At 46.2% G+C, this 21,878-nt stretch overlaps 1 protein-coding gene across 1 annotated transcript in view; it reads left to right on the top strand.

The window, feature by feature from the left end:
- The window catches only part of LAMA3 (laminin subunit alpha 3), a 149,107-nt gene extending 145,727 nt beyond the window's left edge, over nucleotides 1-3,380 (top strand). Inside the window, exons 56-58 of the mRNA XM_075532900.1 lie at nucleotides 1,093-1,186; nucleotides 1,593-1,712; nucleotides 2,861-3,380. Coding sequence (XP_075389015.1) covers nucleotides 1,093-1,186; nucleotides 1,593-1,712; nucleotides 2,861-3,006 — 360 coding nt within the window. The 3' untranslated portion in view covers nucleotides 3,007-3,380. The remainder of the gene's footprint in view (nucleotides 1-1,092; nucleotides 1,187-1,592; nucleotides 1,713-2,860) is intronic.
- The last annotated feature ends 18,498 nt before the right edge of the window (nucleotides 3,381-21,878 follow it).

Below are 21,878 nucleotides of genomic sequence, written 5' to 3'. Positions count from 1 at the left end.
TCATGGAAGTTGTCACCTTGAGACCCAGAGTTGCAACCCAACAAGCTGTTGGCTGAACAAGTTGGGGACAGGCCCGTGTTCCCAGAAAGGGTTAGGGAGAGTCTCTAGCCAGAGCTGTGGACACAGAATAACGACGGAAAGGGAACGGAAGACCTGGTGCCCTGTATGGCTGCAGGGGCGCTGCTGAGCTAGACAAGTGCCAGAGAACAGGCTGCAAGGTCTAGCGACATGCAAATTAAATGCAAATTGTCTCTCCGCATTTTGTGTTAGTCCTCTCCTTTCACTCACCCGAGTCAGCCTTTGCCACATGGTGGCGGAGACCCTGACCTGGAGCACAGGAATGGGAGATTATACACAACAGCATGCTGGCTGCCTGAGCCCCAAGGTGCGCCAGGGCAAATGCAGTCTGTTTTTAAAAGTTTCTTGGGCAAGACCCTTTCCACGGGCAATGCATTCCTTGTGTTGTCAATGGGTGGCTCTGCAGCAGGGTGCAGGCCTCTGCCACCGTGTTTACCTTCTGAATGTCACATGTCCTTGGAAACAGAGCTCCAGTCATACCCCAATTGCTAAGGAGGATCAGCACTGTGAACCACTCATCTATGAGCAGGGCCTCCGAGGGGGCGTCTGCACCAGGAGGGAATGGCACTCTCATTGGCAGCAGCTCCGGGCAGGCCTCGGGCAGGCAGCAGCTTGCTGGCCTTGAAGGAACGCAGCACAGGGATTGTTCCAAGCCTTGGATCCCGGGGTGATCACCTAGGGTGGGGGGTCGCAGAATAAAACCAGCTGCCATTCCAACTCGTGGGGACCCCTTCTGTGCCAGAGGAGAACTGTACTTCACAGGGTTCTCAAAGGGTCACTTAGGTGGCCAGGATTTCCTTTTGAGATGAGTCTAGGAGGTCTGGAACCTTCAAGAAGCTGAGCACAATAATCGTTTGCACTTCCCACGGACAACCTGATGCAGGACAGCGACCCATGTCTAATGTGCCCCTGGATGGTCAGGGTGGTGGGAACTGCACTGGTATGATAGCAAGGGAGGGCTGGGTCCACCTCTTTTCTGAAGGAAATGGAAAAATGAACGAATGTGTATTTCAGGTCACCGCCTCTGTGGCCAGTGGGGCAGGTGGAATCTCGGTATCAGTCACACCAAAGCGGTCTCTATGTGATGGACAGTGGCACTCGGTGACAGGTAGGCTATCTGGTAACCTCTTGTTCAAGCACTCAAACAGTTAATGGATAAACCCAGCTTGATTTCAATATCCCAAATGGAACCTCTTCATCCATCTAACAGAGCCTGACTAGGGTCCGGGGCAGCCCACCACCACGGCAGGCCTATCCTCAATCCCAAGAGTATCTCTACACTTCATAGTTGTGCCTCCAGTTCACCTTAATGTCCCGGTTGTGTTTTTCCTTGCGGCTGGAAAATTGATATCATGGCTGGTGTTCAGAAGGTCACGCACCTTAAACCTGACTTGATCAATTCCTGCAGGCAGTGCTTCCTCCGTTCAATCGCAATGAACTAAACTGGAGACAGTGGGGGGAAACAGGTGGACCTCCTCCCCGGAAATTGACTTGACTTACCTCTTTCTCCCCAGTCACTATAAAGCAACACATCCTGCACCTGGAACTAGACACAGACAATAGCTACACAGCCGGACAGCTCGCCTTCCCACCTGCCAACACTCAAGAGCCACTACACATCGGGGCTATCCCAGGTAACTCTTGTCATCGACACCCTACTGTGTCCAATAGGAGCCTTTACCATTTTTATCTGAACCCAGAAAATAAGAGGCCCTGGCCCACAGTTTGATACAGGGCAGCCAGTGGCCCAAAGATGGGGATGGCAAAGACCTTGGCTTTTTAGTACTGGAGAAACCTAATTTCTAGCAATAGGTATCCATCATTGCTGTTTCTGCCAGCCTCTAGCTTATAATTCGCAAGCATCTCATAAGAGGCTACCTTAACCCAGAAGCTCCATAATAGCAAAGAATCAGGAAAAAGGCTGAGAAAGTGGTCTCTCCTCTCCAGGTACTTAGTTTTACCAGTGAGTTATTAAACTTCCAGGAGCCCAGGTGGCATAGTGGTTACACGTTGGGCTGCTAACCATAAGGTCAGCAGTTCACAACCACCAGCGGAGCCATGAGAGCAAGATGGATCTTTCTATTCTCGTCAAGAGTTCGTCTCAGACACTCACAGGGCAGTTCTACCCTGTCCTCTGGGGTCGCTATGAGTTGGTATCAACTCAGTGGCAGTGAATTGGGTTTGTTTTTATGAAGCTTTGTGGGACCAGAATGGCAGTATCAGGCAGGTTGAGATGTAGTCAAATATAAAGGTGGAGTTTTGCCTGGAATCAGCCTTCATTGTTTTATATCCCTCTAGTAACTTGGCTTATAGGTTAATCTTATAGGTCTTTCATGACCCATGAAATACACAACCACTGTATCTATTGAATTGGGCGGTAGAATCCCCATCTTTCAAGAATCGCCTAGTTGCTCATTCATCACCCCAGGTGGTGTGCAGGAAGTCTGCTTGAAGAGGAGGAAATGATTGAGCAGAGGAAGACGGAGGATTCCCTTCGCTCTTTCTGAGAAGACAGCTGTCAGGAACAGTGGGCGCATGTATTTCACAGGATATATTACCCATTGAGGAACTGGGGGGTGTAGTGGACATGCACTGGGCTGCTAATTGCAAGGTCCGTGGTGTGGAACCACCAGCTGCTCTGAGGGAGAAAGGTGGGGCTTTGTGCTCCTGTAGGAGAGTTACAGTCTTGGACACTCACAGGGGCAGTTGTACTCCGTCCGGCAGGGTCACTGTGAGTCCAGTTTGGTTTATCTATTGAATGGCTCTCCCTTTTCCCTTACAGACAATTTGAAGACACTGACACTACCTGTGTGGAAGCCATTTTTTGGCTGCCTGAAGAATATTCAAGTCAACCACATCCCTATCCCTGTCACCAAAGCTGCACAAGTCCAGGGGCTTGTCAGTCTTAATGGCTGTCCTGACCACTAACTGGAGCCTGTTACACAGCCAGGCCATCCACCTTCAGAAGCACTGATTACCTGAGGTACCCACCTCACCCACACAGTGTCAGTCGGAACTGCAGTCACCCTCTGGACCGGTTGAACAGCGAATCTAATTTTGATTTCTGACCAGGCATTCCCACCATTCCGGCATTTTGGCTCTCGATGATACATATCTATTTTATATTAAAATCTCATTCTTTGAAGGAGATGAACAAATTATCGCAACCTTTTAGTAATATTATTTTCCATTAAAAATAAATGTCTTTTAAGAAACATTATTTTCCACTTGTTAAAAAGTTAAATATTGTTTAAAGCACTTTAAAAACACAAAACTCTTACATATGTCACAGGGTTATAATTTATGGGGAAAATAAATGCAGTGTGCTCTTTAAATGGTGGTTTTATTAGCATCAATACAGTCTCTTGATGGTCATTGTTAATTGTATTAGTTCTTTAGTTACCTCTTAACATGTGCCTTACAACCCAGTGGATTAGTAAGCATACACTACACTGCCCTTTAGAAACATGCAGTTCACTTTGGGGAGCCAGGCCATTTTTATAAAATACCAAATAGCTAAAGAGGTGAATTGATGAGCCTGTGATTCCATTTGGTTTCCCAATCCTAGTCTTCCCAGATTGCTAACAAGGGAGTCTAGGTGATCAGTTCCTTGAGGCTCGAGTTACCTAGAAAGAGAAGTGAGATGGATATACATGTTCTAATACTTAAGTCGTATGGCCAGCTAACAGAAGTCAATAGGAAGGAAGGGGTCACTTCGAGTTTAAGTTACAAAACAATGAAATAAGAACAAGACCAGAATTATTACCCAGCACTGCTGGAGAAGACTATACGCTCATTTCTGGATCTTCTGCACTGTATTTGTCCTTCAGGAGAAAACCAGCAAATAATTCTAAAAATTGACTATAGGAATCCTATATGGTATCTGAGAACGATATGCCATACTTTCCTGAAAATGAACCAAAACACCAATCCCTTTTATGACCTTCACACCGCCATCTTGCAATATGCCTCCTAATGATCATATCTGTACACAATTGAAATGGTCTCCTGGAGAGGTAAGAGGTCGCCATGACAGAAAGTATGCAACAGAAGGTACTCACAGCCAGAAGTAGACCTTTGGGGATCACATTTGGGGGTGGCAGTTTAATTGCATAGATCTAAGACTCATGCATTCTGAAAACATTGATTTTTATGACAAGCCCATCCAGGAACTCGGTTCTCCCTGAACTGCCTTGGACAGGTCTACACTAAACCCAGGACCCTCTCCGCTGTGTTCCTGACAAATTCACAGGGTTATTCATAGAACGTTGTGTTGTTGATGATGTTAGAACTTTCCTGAAGCATTTTAAAGTTGGGGAGGACAATACTTTTTAGTAGTTTGAAGAACTACTTAAGTTTCCATCATCCTTGCCATCAGGAAGCCACGGAAAGTATCCGAGGCGGAATTACAGTCCAGGATGCACACATTCCTCCATGTGACTCTTCTCAGATTGGACATCTGGGCCAAAGCAGCTCCTGTTTCCCAGTCCCTGACTCCTTCAAAACCGAACCAAGGCTATCTCAGGCCCAGCTAGTTCAGATTCACGGGGATTCCGTGTGTGAGAGAGTGGAACTGCTCCGTGGGGTTTGCTCAGCTGTCCTCTTCAGATCAGCAAACCACCAGCCCTTTCTTCCTGAGTGCTGCTGTAACTGTGAACCACTCAAACTGAGATGAGAATCGTGAGGGTGGTGCGGGTCTGGATGTGCTGCATCCTGTTGTATGAGTTGAAACCCACGCCAAAGCATCAAACAACAGAATGACTGTTTCTTGGAATGTGAACTTACGTATTCGGATTAATTCTTAGATGTGAAGCTAGAGGGTCCAAGGAGGCGAGCATTTTTATGGTGGTTATTAGCTATCGCCAAGTTGTTCCCTTAAAGGGAAGGTCTACTTACATTCAGGATCATTTGCACTGACATTTGCCCTGGATGTCACTAATTATAAACCCATGAACACACACATGTGCGCGCGTGCACGCGTGCTGAGGCAGGGAGGAGCTGTTTGATTAACATACAGCTCTTAGAGGCCCGCTGGGATCCAGGCGGAGCTGAGTCAGAATCACAGCACCTGCAACCACGTGCCTCCCCAGCTGCTGGGTCTCCACTCCTGGTTCTGTAAATTGCCTTCCGAGAGGGGACAGCTTCTCATTAGCTCCTTGGAGTTGGTGCTAAGCCAACAGACACAGCCAGGACTGCAGGACACGTCACCACCTGAATCGCTCCAAACCGAAGCCAAGCGTGGGATATGTTTCCAGATAAAGCAAGACACTTCTTGGAGAGTTTGAATATTGTAATTTGCTCTCTTATTATTGTGATTATGATTAACCCATTGCCATGGGGGCGATTCTGACTCAGAGTGCCCCTAGAAAGGGTTTCCCAAGGCTGGCAAGTTTACTGAAGCAGTTAGCCTTAACTTTCACCCACAGAGCGACGGATGGCTTTGACCCACCAGTGCACAGTCCCCCATTTACCTGACAGTGCCCGTCGGCTGCCATTTACTCAACTCTAGACTCGTCAAGATGGCATGCGCAATGGGGTTGGGCTATTGTGGCACAAAGGGTTTTCATTGGCTGGCTTTTTCCTGATTAAATGGCCAGTCTTTTCATTCGAATGTGCTTGTTTGGTAGCAGCTAAATCGCAATCATAATTCCAGCCGGTTGTCTTTTTCCTCTTTGAGGTTAGAAGTTGGCCCACGTGGTGTGTGAAGCTTTCCTAAGGCTTTCCCACGAAGGGGCTAAGGCAACATTTCTAGGACTTAAACTGCTAACAATGCAATTCTCCCCCCAAAAATCCTATAAGCCCTAAACAGACATGTCTTCTCACAGGTATTTAGAGTAGTCAGGAAATCTGAAGGGCAAAAAATTACCCCACTGTATATAAAATTGTAATGAGAATAACCTTTTTTAAGCTGTTTCATTGGCGTATAATTCACATCATACAATTCAATAGTTGAATCGCATCAAGAAGAGTTGTACATTCATCACCACCATCGATTTAAGAACATTTTCTTCATTCTCGTCCCCATCAGGATTTGCTCCCCATTTCTCTCCAACCCCTCCTGCCCTGCCCCTAACGAACCAATAATCTAGCTACTGTCTCCATAGGTTTGCCTATCCTGGATTTCAGCTACAGAAAACAACTTTTAAAAAACTAACAATAATATCAAAGTAAAACAGGTAAGAACCTCAATCAGAAAAAAATATTAAAAACTAGAACAGAATTGATGGACCAAAAGGGAGATCAAATGATCAGGTGTTCCATTTTGACCTCACTGCCTCTGCCATCAGCCACATTCCAGTGCACAGTGCATGAGAGCAAACCTACACCCAGATGACCATTAACAGCTCTCACCACTCTACCCCCAAGAGAGAAATCCAAAGAGGAAACTCTCCTTTTTCTTAGCCTGGGTGATAATGGGAAGAGTCAGGGTGGTGACCAGCAAGGGTTTCAATGTCCAGTTTCTTCCTTGATCAGCAATGTGCCGGCCTAATGGCTGCAGGCCTGAGGGTGGAAGCAAAGGATACAGCAGAGACCAAATTTGAATGCCCCTGTCAATCATTTACTCGACTCTCTCATGGTAGAGGATGGGGTCCCAAGGTGATAAATAGTACTGATTGGATTTTTCCCCTCCCTTCCTTATAAAGACTTGCATGATCTGAGAATATAAACGGTATCTTTCTACTGTCAGAATACTTTGCTTCCCCTAAGTGTGGGATGTGTGGCCTCTTTTACCGTATATGGAGTCCCGGGTGAAATAAGATGAGGGAGTTGGAGAGGGTAAAGGGCCGGACCGTTCTACACCACTTCAGCTTGCATGAATGCACACAGCACACATTTCAGGGTAGAACCACGCTGTGTTGGGAAGGCTCTGGCTAACTAATGTGTCACCTCAATGGATTCACACTCTGGGTGCTTGCATTCCTGCGTTTCTGCACAGCAATAAGCCAGTGGCATGGCATGAACGCAATGTCCCTTCAAAAGGGACAACTCGGTAAGTGTGTCCTATGTCTATAGGAGATATACATCCTCCGAAATGAAGTCTATATTCTGGAAGAAGAAGGCACTGAAGGTACACGGCAGTTAGCTTCCCATCTGTCAAACAGAATAAGATCTCTAATTCACACACCTTCCCAGGAGAGGCTTTGTCCTTGGCAAGGCAAGGCTTCTGTCAAGAAGCTGAAGTGCATCGTGGGATTTCTCTACTGGCTGCTCCTGGGCGGAAGTCCTAGGGCTGATAGGATATGACAGCTCCTGACAAACCCAGCTCCCTGGGGGTGCAGGTGGGGAGGGCAGGTTGTCTCCTGCTCTCACTGCCATGCAATGGGTATTGACTCATAGCAACCAGATAGGACGGTGGGATGGGGGTGGGGGACCCGTGGGGGGAGCCACCCACTTTCCCACTCATCAATGCATTTGAGTTGTGGTGCTGGAGGAGAATACTGGGAGTACCCTGGACTGCTCAAAGGACAAACCCATCTGTCTTGGAAGAAGTAAGGCCAGAGTGCTCCTGAGAAGCGAGGATGGCGAGACATCGTATCACGTGTTTTGGATGTGTTGACAGTCCCTGGAGAAGGACATCCTGCTTGGCAAAGTGGAGAGGCAGCGACAAAGAGGAAGGCCCTCGGTGAGATGGACTGGTACAGGGATGGCAACAATGGGCTCAGGGATAGGTACAATTGCGAGGCTGGCACAGGCGCAGGCAGTGTTTCGTGCCCAGGGTTGGCTAACGAGAACAATGCTAACTCATGGCAACCCTACAGGACAGGGTGGAACTGCTCCTGTGGACTTCCCAGACTGTAACTCTTCACAGGAGTAAAATGTATCTTCAATGAAGCCCCCGCAAGGTGGCCGGTGGTTTCAAACTAATGACATGGCTGTTAGCAGTCTAGCACATACCTCTATGCCACCAGGGCTGCTGCTCCTTAGCTCCCCCAATCCATCTTTTCCCTACTGCTGCCCCTTTGGAGAAGAGCTGCCCAGAGTCACTTAAATCCAAGCCACTTCTTCCTTCCTTGGGCCTGTCATCTCAGCTGCGGTCTGAACAGGCAAGTTTCTTGTCCGGTGCTGAGCATATTCCAGAAGTCTGAGACACAGGAATGGCCTCCCTGGATGTGACAATGCTGTGAGAATGTCGGTGCTAACGCTTCGGAAATCAGAGACCTTCTGGGGGTTGAGTTATTTCCAAGAATGGAGTTCAGCTGTTCCAGAGGACGGGAGTCCCGGATGCAAGTAATAAAGGAGCTGCTGGAGGCTGGTGCTGCTGTTTCTCCTGGTTTGCCGTCCTACGGAAGCAATGTCCCCCTCGTGCTGGAGCGCACTGCTGTGGACATTCAGACGTAAGGGGCGTTTCCAAGGAAAGGAGAGCCTGTGTACCAACGGCTGCCGGTGCCTGGCCCTTGGCCCTTCACCCTCACCACTTCACGGCACGCCATCCTAACTCTCTTATTTTCTTTTTTTAAAAAAATAATTTTATTGGGGGTTCATACAACTCTCATCGCAATCCATACTTCCATCCATTGTGTCAAGCACACTTGTACATTTGTTGCCATCATTCTCAAAACATCTGCTTTCTACTTGAGCGCTTGGTATCAGCTCATTTCCCCCCTTCCCATTCCTCTCTCCCTCATTGAGGTAGTTAGTTTATTGTGCCAACCTGGCTGATAAACACAGGTGGGGTTAATTGAAAGGCAGAGGGATAAATGGCTCAGTGAGCCTCGCCTTTCTAGTTCTCAGGTCTCTTGCTTTGTGATGGTCGGACCAGGGTGCAGCTGCCTTAACCAGTTCCCTGCTTCACCTGGAAAGGCTCCTTTCCTGCAATACATCTCTGAGGAGAAGCCACATGAACCTAACCTGATGCAGCCCTGGGTGCTGGCGCAGCCATGTAGAGACCCCTGCCAGTGGTGAAATGCTTACATGCTCACTGATTCAGCTTTCCTCCTGCAGTCGGCATCATTGCGTCTGTTTTGTGAGATGGAGGAGGACTTTGTGGATTGGAGTCGGACATATGGGTTAATGGGTTAATGCTGGAATTGTGGGCTTGGGTAGCACTGGTTGGGATGTTTTCTTGATGTGCACTTAACCTTTATATAAAACTCTTATACACGAGTTTCTGTGGATTTGTTTCTTTAAAGTACCCAGACTAACACACTCCTGAACCCTTGATAATTCAGATTTTTTTGTTTCATGTCTTACACCGACCGCTATCTCCCTTCGCCCACTTATCTACAACAGTTTCGTTATGGAAATGTAGCTAGTTCCCAGCTTCTTACTATTGTGAACTGTGCTGCGATAAACATGGGGATGCAAACGTCTGTCTGTGATCTGCTTCTTATTTCCAAGTAATGGTGTTGCTGGATCATATGGTATTTCAATTGCTCTCTGTTTTAGGTATCACCAGATTGCCTTCCACAGTGGTGGTACTTATCTACAAGACCACCGGCAGTGGATAAGAGTTACAAACTACCACAGCCTCTCCACCATTTGTTGTTCTCAGTTTTTTTTTAATTGGCTAAAGTTATGGATGTTAGGTGGTATCGTGTGGTGGTTTTCACTTGTGTTTCCCAGATGGCGAGTGAACAGGGGCATTTACTCTTGTGTTTAGAAGCCATTCCATTGCCAGCCTTTGTGACTCATCTGTTCAGGTACCTTACCCACCTTCTCAAGGGATTACTAGTTTTTTCTTGTCATAGTCTTGTCAGATACTGTAGGTTTTAGGAGTTGTGTCATTACTAAATATCTTTTCCCAATCTGTGGACTCTCTTTCTACTCTATTAATGAAGTCCTTCAATGTACACAAGCCCTTTATTTTTAATAGGTCCCACTCATCTATTTTGTCTTTCATGGAGTGTTCCCTCTGTTATCTCTAATACCCCAGATATTCCCTGCACTAGGGCACTTCAATTTATACTGATTTTCTCATCAATGATCCTGATAGCTTTGGGTTTTACAAAGTCTTTGATCCACTTTAAGTTTGTTTTCTGTGCATGGGGTATGATGTGGGTCTTGTTTCATTCCTCTGCAGGCGTATATACAATTTTTCCAGCTCCATTTATTGAAGAGGCCATCTGTTTCCCATCTAATGATTTGGGAGACTTTGTCAAAAACCAGTTGTCTGTGTGTGGATGTTCTTATTTCTGGGTTTTCTGGTTCTTCTGTCCGGATCCACTGGTCTGTGTAACCATCACTGTATCAGTACCAGGCTGTTCTGATGACTGTGGCTGTGTAGTAGGTTTGGAGGTCAGGTGGAGCAAGACCACCTCCTTTGTTCTTTCTTTTGAGGAGCTCTTTGCCTATCCTGGGATTCTTCCCTCTCCTTATGAAGATGGTAATCATTGTTCCATTGCTCGAAGAATGATGTTAGGATTGGGATTGGGATTGCATTCAATCTGTGTAGTGCTGTAGGTAATATTGATAGATCTGATCACGTAAAGGTATTAAAGTCTATAAGGTAAAAAAATGTGATGAATTCAAATAGCGGAAGAAATACTTGTGGAAAAAAGCTTTAATGTTCTTATAAGTTAAGAATTCTTATGGATGAATAAAAACATCCCAATAATGTCCAATAACCATTAATATGTAGAATTACATTTATTTTTATAAATTACATTACTTTGCAAAAGAAATAAAAATGGTCATTAAGAATATGATAACTAACTAGCCACCAGATAAAAATAAAATGTGAAGTGTATTATTTTTTGTCTATTATTTTGACCAAGTTTTTCTATGTAATAGGATAAAGCACATAAATTAATAACAGGATTTCCTATTGGTTTGATTTTTAAGGAATACAAGCAGCAATTTGACCACAAATAACAAAAATTTTTAATATGTATATATCTGTCCTAATTAAAGAAGAAAATTATGGATAATTAACATATATAAAGGTATCTGTATACATAGTTTTGCTATCTATAGTGTGCATTATTTATTTATTTACTTATAAATATAGTGCGGTTTTTTAATTCTTTTTTTTCCTTTTTTAACTGCTTTAAAGTGAACATTTTAGTGGCATTTACTTCATTCACTGTGTCGTGCAATTTATCTAGTTCCAAACATCTTATCACCCCCAAAATAAATCTGGGCTCCTTAAGCAGTAGTTCACCATTTTCCCTTCTTCCAGCCTCTAGCAACCGCACGTCTGTACCTCTGAATGGACTTACCTCTTCTGGGTAGTTCGTATCAATGCCATCGCCAGAGGCTGTCAATAGACTCCATCTCACGGCGACTCCAGCTATGTTAGAGCAGAGTGTGACTGATTTTGACAATGTTAGAGCAGATTGTGACTGACAGATGTCCAGACTTCTCTTGAACTGCCTCAGGATGGACTCCAGCCTCCCGCCTTTTGGTGAGCAACTGAGTGTGTTAACCATTTACACCACGGAGGGGGTGCTTCATATCCGTAAAACCATTCAATTGACGACCTTTGTGTCTAGCTGTTTTCATCCGGTACGATGTTCCTCGGGCACATCCACGTTGTCGCATATGTCATCACTTTTCATATCTGAATAATATTCCATTACATGGATATGCCACAATTTGGTTTATTCATTCTTCTATTGCTAAGCATTTTAGGACCTAGATCCCTGGTGATGTAGTGGTTACATGTTGGGCTGCAATCCACACGATCAGCAATTAAAACCACCTGCAGCTCCGCGGAAGAAAGACTTGGCTTTCTACTCCTGTAAACAGTTACAATCTCAGAAACCCCCTTGGGGTGGCGATGTGTCACCATTGACTCAGTGGCCATGAGTTTGGTTTGGGGAAGGTTCACAGACAAGAGACAGAGAGGCTGGTGTCCTGGTGCCGCTAAGGGAGCAGAGCCTGGCATGAAGGTTGATGCTTTCATGATACCTCATTTGTGGCCTGAGCTCCCTAAGAACAGGGCCCACGATCCCCCCTCTTACTCCCGTCTTCGTTTCTTGTCCCCCAGTTTGAACAAGTGGCTCCCACTGTAACACCAGCACACATTCCCTCCCTAGTGGCCAAGGCTCACATGGTGGAGACAAGAGAAACTATTTAAAATACTGGCTTTTGTGGAGATGTGTCACTGGGGTTCACATGATGAAGCCATAAGAGGTCCGTCAAGGTCAGATCATCATAAACTTCCCATGATGGTGGCCCAACTGTACTCAGCCTCTCTCTGAACACCTGTGTTCCCATTACCATGCTACACTTGAACCACAGTTATACCGATCTGTGAGACTGAAAACTGTCCTCAGAACCTATGGGATTCCTTTCTGCTCCCCCCCCCCCCCCACTGCATTTGAAAATATCCAGGCCACGGATGGAAATCAAGTCATCTGAGGCTAAGGCTTACTAAACACATGTAGTTTGGCTTTGATTTCAAGCTGTTGCTCAGATGCCCCAGTGTAGTTCAGGAAGCACACTGTTGCTCTTTCAATAGGCATGTGGCTTCAATAGCCATAAGTCACAGACCTCCCCACTTATCCCCACAAGGAGATAAGGAGCTCTTAAAACACACAAGGAAGAGCGCCTGCCCTTCAGATTCTGACTCCTGAGGTCAAAGCAAGGCACAGACATATGCACTTGAATAGACATGCCAGGGGATTCCCATAATCAGGCATATGTTATGCCTATATTTTAGGAATAGGCACATCAAATATGACTTCAGAGTTCATTCCACTTTAGGTCGGTTTCCCTGGGAGAGGATCCTATTGCTGGCGCCAAACCAGTTATCTTTCTAATGGAGGATCTGCATTCAAGGAAGGGTCTATTATAGACTTGCGTTTGGGTGCTAGGCAGAATAAACTTACTGAACAATAAACAAGCAACAAACAGTGGAGGGGCGCCAGTCAGTGTTGCACAGGGAGTGTCAGGGAGTCCGTGGAGCTACCCAATGTTGAAAACCACGTTATCCTCATCTCCCAATTAGGGAATGACTCTTCACCAACAGAGAACAGAGTGTGGGGCTAAGTAGGGCTTGTGTCATTCAGGAATGCAGAATGTGGGCACAAACAGGGCAGACAGAAGAGCCGGTGCAAAGAAAGATGCAGAGAAAGAAGACAGCGTAGCTTAGAGCTGCCGTTCTCAACGTGTGGGTCGCGACCCCTTTGGGGGTTGAACGGCCCTTTCACGGGGGTTACCCAGTTCATAACAGTAGCAAAATTACAGTCATGAAGTAGCAACAAAAACAATTTTGTGGTTGGGGGGGGGGGGTTACCACAACGTGAGGAACTGTATGGAAGGGTGGTGGCATTAGGAAGGTTGAGAACCCCTGGCTTATCGATGAGACACCTTGGTAGCTTGGGCAGAAAGCATAACCACAGAGGCAAGTACATTGGGCTGAAGGGTTGGGCAGGAACCAGGTCCTCAAGGGCACGGTGATCCACAGTCATTGCTGCGAAGCCTTTGATTTGGCTCGAAAGGCTCAGGAAGGGCCTTTCCTCCCATCAGGGAGGGCCATTCCAGGGCTGTGACGGGGCCATCAGCCAGATCCCAGTAGATCAAGGAGTGACTAGGACATGAAGTAGAGTCCCGAGTTTGTGGACACCGCTCTTTGAAGAAGCTTAGTTATGAAGAAAAGGAGAAAGAACTTAGAAAACGGTGGCGGTGGATTACTTTGTTCGGTTTGATGAAAGCAGACTGTGGCGTGGCCTGGAAAAGGGGGTTTAGAGGGAAGGTGACACGCCGGGGAAGACAGCTGATTTCACGGAGGAGGTGAGAGGATCGGGGAAGGATTCAAACTCTGGGAGAAAGTGTACTTCAAAGTAATATGAGAGGCTTCTTCCTGTGAGAGGAGCGGAGAGGGACCTCAGCATGTGGGTAGCATGTGGAGGCTTTGATTGGGTTGACTTTTCTCAGAGAGGCAGGGGATGAAGCCGTCTTAAGGAGGAGGCTGGACGAGCCAGGGACACTGTCAGTGGGCCACCGGGAGAGTGTCAGGGCACGAGGAACATGTTTACTGAGGAGGGTTCATCCTGGCTTGTAGGAATGTAGTTGGTAGCATTGACTCCCAATTATGTTCGTTTCTTTCCAGCAACAATTAGGTAGGTAGAGAAATAAGAGAATGAAGCCTGTGAATGCTTTTTCTTTTCAACCCCCCTCTCCCACCCCCTTTCTATTTTTAATTTTCCATTTTCCAGGTGCCAAGAGCTACGTGACTCATTCTCGTCATCCATGGCCTGGTTGGATTACCTCCTCCGGTGGTGCTCCCTCTACATTGTGCAGCCAAACCACCTAGGGGGGTCCTTTCACACAGATGACTCCATCTACTCCCAGGGAGCTCTGACTCCAGCTGCCTTGATGATTTTAACATCACTCTGTCAGGACCCAGGTCTTAGCCTGAGCCATCACTCCAGTGCGCTGGTGAGGAATGGCTAGGAATTGATAGATTGTCACTCTTTTGAACTTCGTTTTATACATATATTCACAACAACCAAATATTCTCACAGCTTCCATTTTAAACTATCCTTTGAATAAATCATTTGCATTTCCTCCAAGTCCTGAGTTAAAGAAACCCTTTAGCTACTGTTTAAGGTAAATGGGGAAGGGTGGGTGGGTACATCAATCACAGGTAAATCCATGGATACCTGGGCATGGATACATATGCAGACTTACACACACACACAGAGTTTCTAACAGGGTGGGTGCTCAGAGAAATGGAAACAGTAGGCAGGTAGGATAGCAATGAACGGTGTGAGGTCAGGGATCATGCAATGCGTGCCCAAAGCACCCGTTGTCTTTGTATTGAAGCTGTAGAACACGGAGGAGTGCTAATCCGATTCCTTGCTCAGACGAGGGAAACCATCCAGAAAATACACAGCCATCTTTATAAAAGCAGTCGCTCTGACCTTAGATAGTCAGTCGCTTAGCTATAGGTTGCCTGGCACAGGATGTGGCTGGCATCCTGGGATAATAACAACCCTAGGGTATGTGTAATTCATTCCATTCGCATCTCCCTCTCACACAGATTTACCCTGCAATTTTTACCACAGACTATGTATGACCCAACCCAGGGTAGTGGCAGCCAACCGCGTGCCTTCTCCTGATTCTGACTATATCTTCTGCCTGCAAAATAGTTTCCTACTCGCTAAGACGCTGCCACACATTGAAGGACTCGGACTTCACGTCGGGACACTCAATGCTCAGAGAGTCTACCACTCTGACACCCCACTCCTTCGCCTCTGAGAGCTGGCACAGAAGGAGTGGGTGTGAGGTGGAAACGGGCTGCGGGGAAGAGGCTGAGCATCTGACTTGCTAGCTTCTCACTGCTTGATCTTCAATGAGACTTGACGACAGGCGGCACTCTACTCGCCATAGGGACCCACACCTTAGCCAGGGGCCCTCTGATTTCATGGAGGTGGTGCACACGAACAGAAGCGAGAGCTGGACATGGGTCTGTCGCCTCACCTTGTCGCTCTTGCTGCAGTACTTGGAATCACAGCAGATGCTAACTAACTGGAGTTAATAGAGAGAAATGGGGCTCGATTGACATCTACCATGCAGACAATGATCAAAAGAGCTAGAAAGCCAGAGAGCCCTCGGAACATCTTCTCCAGAATCAGCTGGGGGTGGGGGGGGTGTTGCTCACTTGTTAGGTTTTATTCGCTATCTGTTGAGTTCTCAGTATTGTTCACCAGGACATGTGGTCCCTCTGGGACACATGCAGGAAAGGGGCTTTGGGGTCAGTCGGCCTGGATTGTTTTACATATTGGTAGACAGCAATGGGGCTCTGCATCAAAGGCCTGGCTAGTACAGGGGCGAATGCAATCGAATGGACGGTTCTTTGTGCTGTGTACCTGCTGCGACCTGTGGACTGGCAGTCTGCCTTCCTCCCGTCCAGAAATATAGTGGACTATGGGGATCACTAGCCCATTTTATAGACCAAGAAGCACAACCTCTAAAAGCTTAAGTCATTTGCCAATATTCTAGCCTAGGTCCTCTGACTGGACAGCCCAGACCTGTTGACTGCCTGATGCTGGGGATTGCTTAGGCAAGTTTTCCAACTCTGGAAAAACCGAATGCTTCCGTTTTACTGGAGGTGCATGAAGGAAAGTCATAGGAACCAAGGTTAGAAAGATCATAGCGTCTTCTTCTTTTTTAAGTCAACATTCTTGTCGTTCCTCTTTTGATTGAGAAGCCAGAACGTCACCTGCCCAGATCAGTTCCCTTCTCTAGCCCCATCCCTGCGATGGCTTCTCCCTTGGTGAGACAAGCCCAGGTTGTGTGAAAGCACAGAGGAGGAGCCCAAGGTCCAGACTGAGGGGAGGGTGGGTCAGAGGCTGCTCCCCCGGGACTCAGTGTTGAAAGAAACGAAGAGTTTTCGCTAGGAAGCCCTGGGCTGGTATCACCATGTGAAAAATGCCTGGAAATATGGAGCAAAATATCAACTGTTCATGGAAACACCGTTCATGCTTATGGTTAGAATTAACATCTTTCAAATGTATCTTCTTTAGAGAAATGCCCATTCTGTTGGGTGAAGGTTTACTGAGTAAATCCGTTTTCCATCCAACAATTCCTACACACATTGGCTGGCATCACAAAGTCACATTGATCCCCACTTCTTCCCTCTGCTTCCTATTTCCATTCCTCCTTCTTGCTTTGTCCTTGAGCAAAGGCTCCCCCACATTTCCCCCAAATGATTATTATAAGGTGTACAGACGTCCCCAGTAAAAACGGAGCCAGGAAGGTGACTCTGTCCAGACCTGAAAGGTGACTAAGATTGACCAGTGTCTATCTGACCAATCAGCCTGGGTTTTTTTTAATGCTTTGGAGTTCTGTTCCACCTTGTCCTCTGACCCTACCCAGCACCCCACAGAGCGGCGGAGAGTAGTAGCCAGGCACCATCTAAATCTTCTGGACACACAGTGATGGACACTGCGGTTTGCCTCCATTTGGATCAATGACTTCCTTGAGTCTTGGATTCCCCACTCCACCCCACTCTTCATTGCATCCTATGGCCAGAGACCAATAGTTGCATCTTAAATGGCTGCTCACTAGCTTTTAAACCCCAGTTGCTACTGACAAAAGTAGGCTTGACACCCTTGTCTTTGTGGTCTGTTTGATACCAATTGACCTTGGTCCCCTCAGACTTGAGCTCCTGGCACAGCAACTCATTCTCTCAAGGCATTTGGACATGTTGAAGAAGGTTTCATAGCTTTGTGCCCTGAGTGCTGTATTATATTCATGAATGAACAATGTCGAATGTCCTCTTTCAAAGTGCATTTTCATCGGTATGGTCTCGTGCTCTTACCCCCACCAGCTCAGCTGGGGTGTCTCTCTATGGATCCACGCATAGAGCATCATGATTGCAGGAGTGTGCATATCACAGTGTTCACTGTGATTGACGTTAACTCTTACACTCCTCCCGTGTCTCCCTTTGCCTTCGTCAGTTTGGATGGCCTTCCTCTTATTGTGTATTTACCCAGGGGAATGTGCGTCCACCCTCTAGTTAGTAAATTGTACTCTTCTCTCCCCCCCCCCCCCCACTCCTGCTAATCATCAAAGAATGTTTCTTTTAGTGTAAAAACCTTTGCTTGATTTTTTCAATAGTGGCCTTATACAATATTTGCCTTTGTCCGACTGACTCATTTAATTCGGCATAATGTCTTCCAGGTCCATCCTTGTGATGCGTGAGGCATTGTGTAGATTCATCCTCATTCTTTAATCTTCCTTCATGTTATTTTGTGTGTATGAATCACAGTTTGCCTATCCATTCACCCACTGATGACCAGTGAAGTTGTTCCTCTTTTTTTTAAGCTACTGAAAATATTGAGCTGAGCGTGGTTATGCATGTATCTTTTTAAGAAAATCACTTGGAATCTGAATCCAACTTGCTACTTGCCTTGAACCCGAAGATGTTAGAGCTACATATATATATATACGTATATATAGATATATATACGTATATATATATATATATAATCTGCTAGGCCAGTTGATAGAGGATTGTTTCAAATCTTAATGCTACTGGTTTGGCCTCTGTCAATTGTTGTGCAAATCAATAACTAGCTTACCTTTGGTTTGCAATTACTGCAGAGTAATTACAAACTTCATTAAGTCTTTAGGTCAAAGGAAGGGAAATTTGGAACAGTTATTCCCTGGCCTCAGACTTCAGGTTCATTTTGCATTTACTTCTGTTGGTGCTTTTTTTTTAACGTTTAAAAAATATTTTCTTCTGTTGGTGTTTTTTCACCTACTTTTTCTACTTTCTTCTTGTGGTGTTTCCAGTTATGCATTCACAAATGGAGGCAATCACAGCGAAGGCAGTCTACAGTGCAAAGAAATGTGGAGCATCCTCAGCTTTGTCGGTATGTGGATTGTTTCTTCCCTGTGACTCGCTTGTAATAAATAGTCTTTCGAGGAAGAAGAGAAAGAATGAAATGGCACAACTGGGTGATGAATTAAAAAGCAAAGATATCCATACCACTACTAGCATATTATTTGATCACTAAAGTTTAATGGAAAATTGATCCATTAATCAACCAACTGGAGACTTCCCCAAAAGGCTTAACTGTCCATCTATTTGGTGAAAACCAGGGAACTGACTCTTTCAGGATTAAAGTTCCCCTTCTGGAAACAGATCCCGTTCAAGATGGATTCAGAAGAGTGACGCTGCCACCTCTGTGTAAAGCACTCATTAAAATAATTTAAGAGAGAAAAGAACCTCTGCATGAGTCTGGGTTGACTAGAGAAACAAATTCATAGACACTTGTATGTGTACAGGAAAAAGTTTTATATAAAAGAGCAATTATAAATGGAGAAAACCGCTCAGCCCAATTCAGATCAAGTCCATAAGTCCAATATTAGCCCATATGTCGGATACCAATTTATAAATTCCTCTGTAGGCTCATGAAACACATGCAATGATGCCAACTGCAGGAAGATCACAGGCCAATGGTGGGAAAGTCTTGTGGGTCTAGTGGCAGTAGAGGCATCTCAGCGCTTATAGGGGTGTCCACACGGCTCCTCCACCTCCAGGGATCTAGCGTAGCTCCTTGTGTCTTATCAACAGGAACGCCTCACAAGGAGTGAGTGTATGTCACACCTCCAGCAAGCTACTTATTTTCTTAGTGCTTCCAAATGAGGTCATCACACTGTGATCTGATTGACAGGCTAAACTCCACCCCTTCACTCTTAATAGTCTCAAGTTGATAACAGATTATGTAACTGGCACAATTTCTAAGTTCAGATAGGAACAATTTCCCAACTGGAAAGGTATTAAAGGACTATATCTGCCCTTAATCTTCCAACGTCATGAAATAGCCCTCTCTTCAAACTCTGTAGCCAGGGCTCATGGTCAGAATGCATGATAATCATTAGCAATTGGAATGCAACAGTTTGACATCAAAAGGAAGGAACAGTAGTTGGAAATGTTGACCTTGGTAATTAGAAAGGATCCCTGGAGATCGCATGGTAGGAGTTTGCAACACTCACCCCTTAATCATCACAAATACCCTTTTTTCCCAACAACACAGTCAGTGTCTAAGCACGTGGACTTCTCCAGAGGGAATACACAGAATCCAAACTGCCAACACCTGTGGAACGAGATGATGGACGTGCTCAAGATCTGTCACTAAAACCAGGCCAGGGACAACTGCAGAAGAGATCATCAATTGCTCGTATATACGTTCAGGTTGAAGTTGAAGAAAATTAAAACAATTCTACAAGAGCTAAAATACGACCTTGAGCATTCCCCACGGGAATTTGGAAAACATCTCAAGGAGAGATGTGATGCACTGAGCAGTAGTGACAGCAGACCTGATGGGCCGTGGGAGGACATCAAGAACATCACACATGAAGAAAGCGAAACGGTCATTAAAAAGACAGAAAGGGAACAAAAGAGCAAAGTGCCTGTTCGGAGACTCTGAAACGCGCTTTTAATCATAGAGTAGCTAAGGCAAACAGCAGAAATGATGAACAGATAAACCTGTCTTGGAAGACGTACAACCGGAATGCTCCTTAGGAGCAAGCATGGGTGCTGCAGTTTACAACCTTCACCTAAAGTTTGGTGGTTAAACTCACCCAGTAGTGCCTAAGAAGCAAGGCCTGGCTGTTGGCTTCCATAAAACATACAGGCAAGCAAACTCTATGGAGCAGTTCAATTCTGTGACGTACTTGATCTCCGTGGATGGCAAGGGGTTAGGGCTTGGGGTAAGATTCCTTGAGCCCTTTGTAGGTCTCAGATGTTGTGCCAACCCCCTTGCCTACCCAACATCATTTGAGCCAAATAACCCTAAGAACCCAACTCCCCGCCACTGAGCCAATCACTACTCGCAGCAATGCCACAGGGCCGGGGAGGGTAGCTTCTGTGGGTTTCCAGACTCTGAACAGAAGTAGAAAGCCTCATCTTGTCCCCACGGAATGGCGAACGGTTTTCAACGGCTGACCTTGCTGTTAGCAGCCCAGTGTATAACCTGCTACACTGCTAAGGCCACGTCAGTTCTTACCAGTCCACTGAACACAGGAAAAAATCAAGACTCAGAGACTTAAGCTCCAAGATCACGGAGCCAGTTTTCATGGACCTGTGGACTCCCCTGAACTGTGGAGTGTAGAAAACAGAACAGAAAAAGGGAAACCGCGCCTCTGTTGGCGATTAGTTTATTTTTTTTTAACTTTTGATGTCCACAAAGACAGACCACCACTGACAAGTGTCTATTCCAAGACCATAACAAGAGGAACCTCCCTTTGTCTTCCCTGAGACCGGGGCAGTGGCAGTCCCCTTTTTCCAGCTGAACTTCAATGGCATTGTGATGACGGGCAAGGAGAGGGACAGCGTGTCTGAGGGGCCTCGATTTGGACATTCACCAAAAGGCACTTGGAAAGGTTGCAAGGCACCAAACATAAAATAATGTTGTGTATCCTCCAGGAAGTGTTCTTTTGATCATAGATGGAAGCTTTTAAATTAGGGGTAATGTTGTCAATCTAAAGATGGCTGGCCAAACCCATCTCCCTATAACAGATAATTAAGCCAAAGACTGGTTGAAAAGTAGCAATTAATCACCCAAATTACCGCAGTTAGGCATTTGCTCGCTGATTGTTAGTGCTGACTCTGCACACAGGACCGTGTCTTTCCTGGCGCTGTACTCGCCCCAGCCCACGCCACGAGCACAGCTAGCTCACAGATGAGTGTCACGGCTCCAGCCAGCTCTGATCCAGACGGCTGACCTTCTCTTGCTTAAAGTAGCTTCTGCACACACAGAGAAAATCGCCATGTAGTTCTCTAAAACCCAGAGACTGAAACATCACCCAGACCCCACATCTTCTGTGAACGACAGGCCTTCAAGAGGCTTAGTCACCCAAGATGCAGCCAGCTTTCGATGATCTGAGTCACACGGTGCGCAGGGCTTAGCTGTCACACGGTGCGCAGGGCTTAGCTGGCACACCGTGAGCAGGGCTTAGCTGTCTCTAGTTGGCACCGAGTCCTCGAGGTCAGAGCTGGCTTCCATTACTTGCATCACTGAAGAAGAGTGAGTGTCTTAGGGACCGTAGAGTGGCAAAGCCCAACCTAACCAGACCCACCGCCTGCAGTGATGGCAATTCTGACGCATGCCGACCCTCCAGGACAGGGTAGAAGAACGGCCTCTGGGAGCCCCTGAGACTGCAAATCTTCAGGGAAGGAGAAAGCCTCATATTTCTCCAAAGAACTGCTGACTTCATGGATTGAAACCCAACCTATAATCCCGACGCCACCAGAGCTCCAGAGAAAAGAAGGTTCTACAACTAAAATTTAAAAAAAAATTTTTTTACGTTGCCATCAAGTCCATTTGAACTCCGGTGACCCTGGCTATAACTGTGCGCCACAGGCTCCCCATGGTTGGACTGTTGGAAGTAGATTGCCA

Source organism: Tenrec ecaudatus, chromosome 15 (genome assembly GCF_050624435.1).
Source record: "Tenrec ecaudatus isolate mTenEca1 chromosome 15, mTenEca1.hap1, whole genome shotgun sequence".
In the NCBI taxonomy this organism is placed as follows: Eukaryota; Metazoa; Chordata; class Mammalia; order Afrosoricida; family Tenrecidae; genus Tenrec; species Tenrec ecaudatus.
Note: the sequence above shows the minus strand (reverse complement) of the source record. Positions and strands in the feature narration are given on the sequence as shown.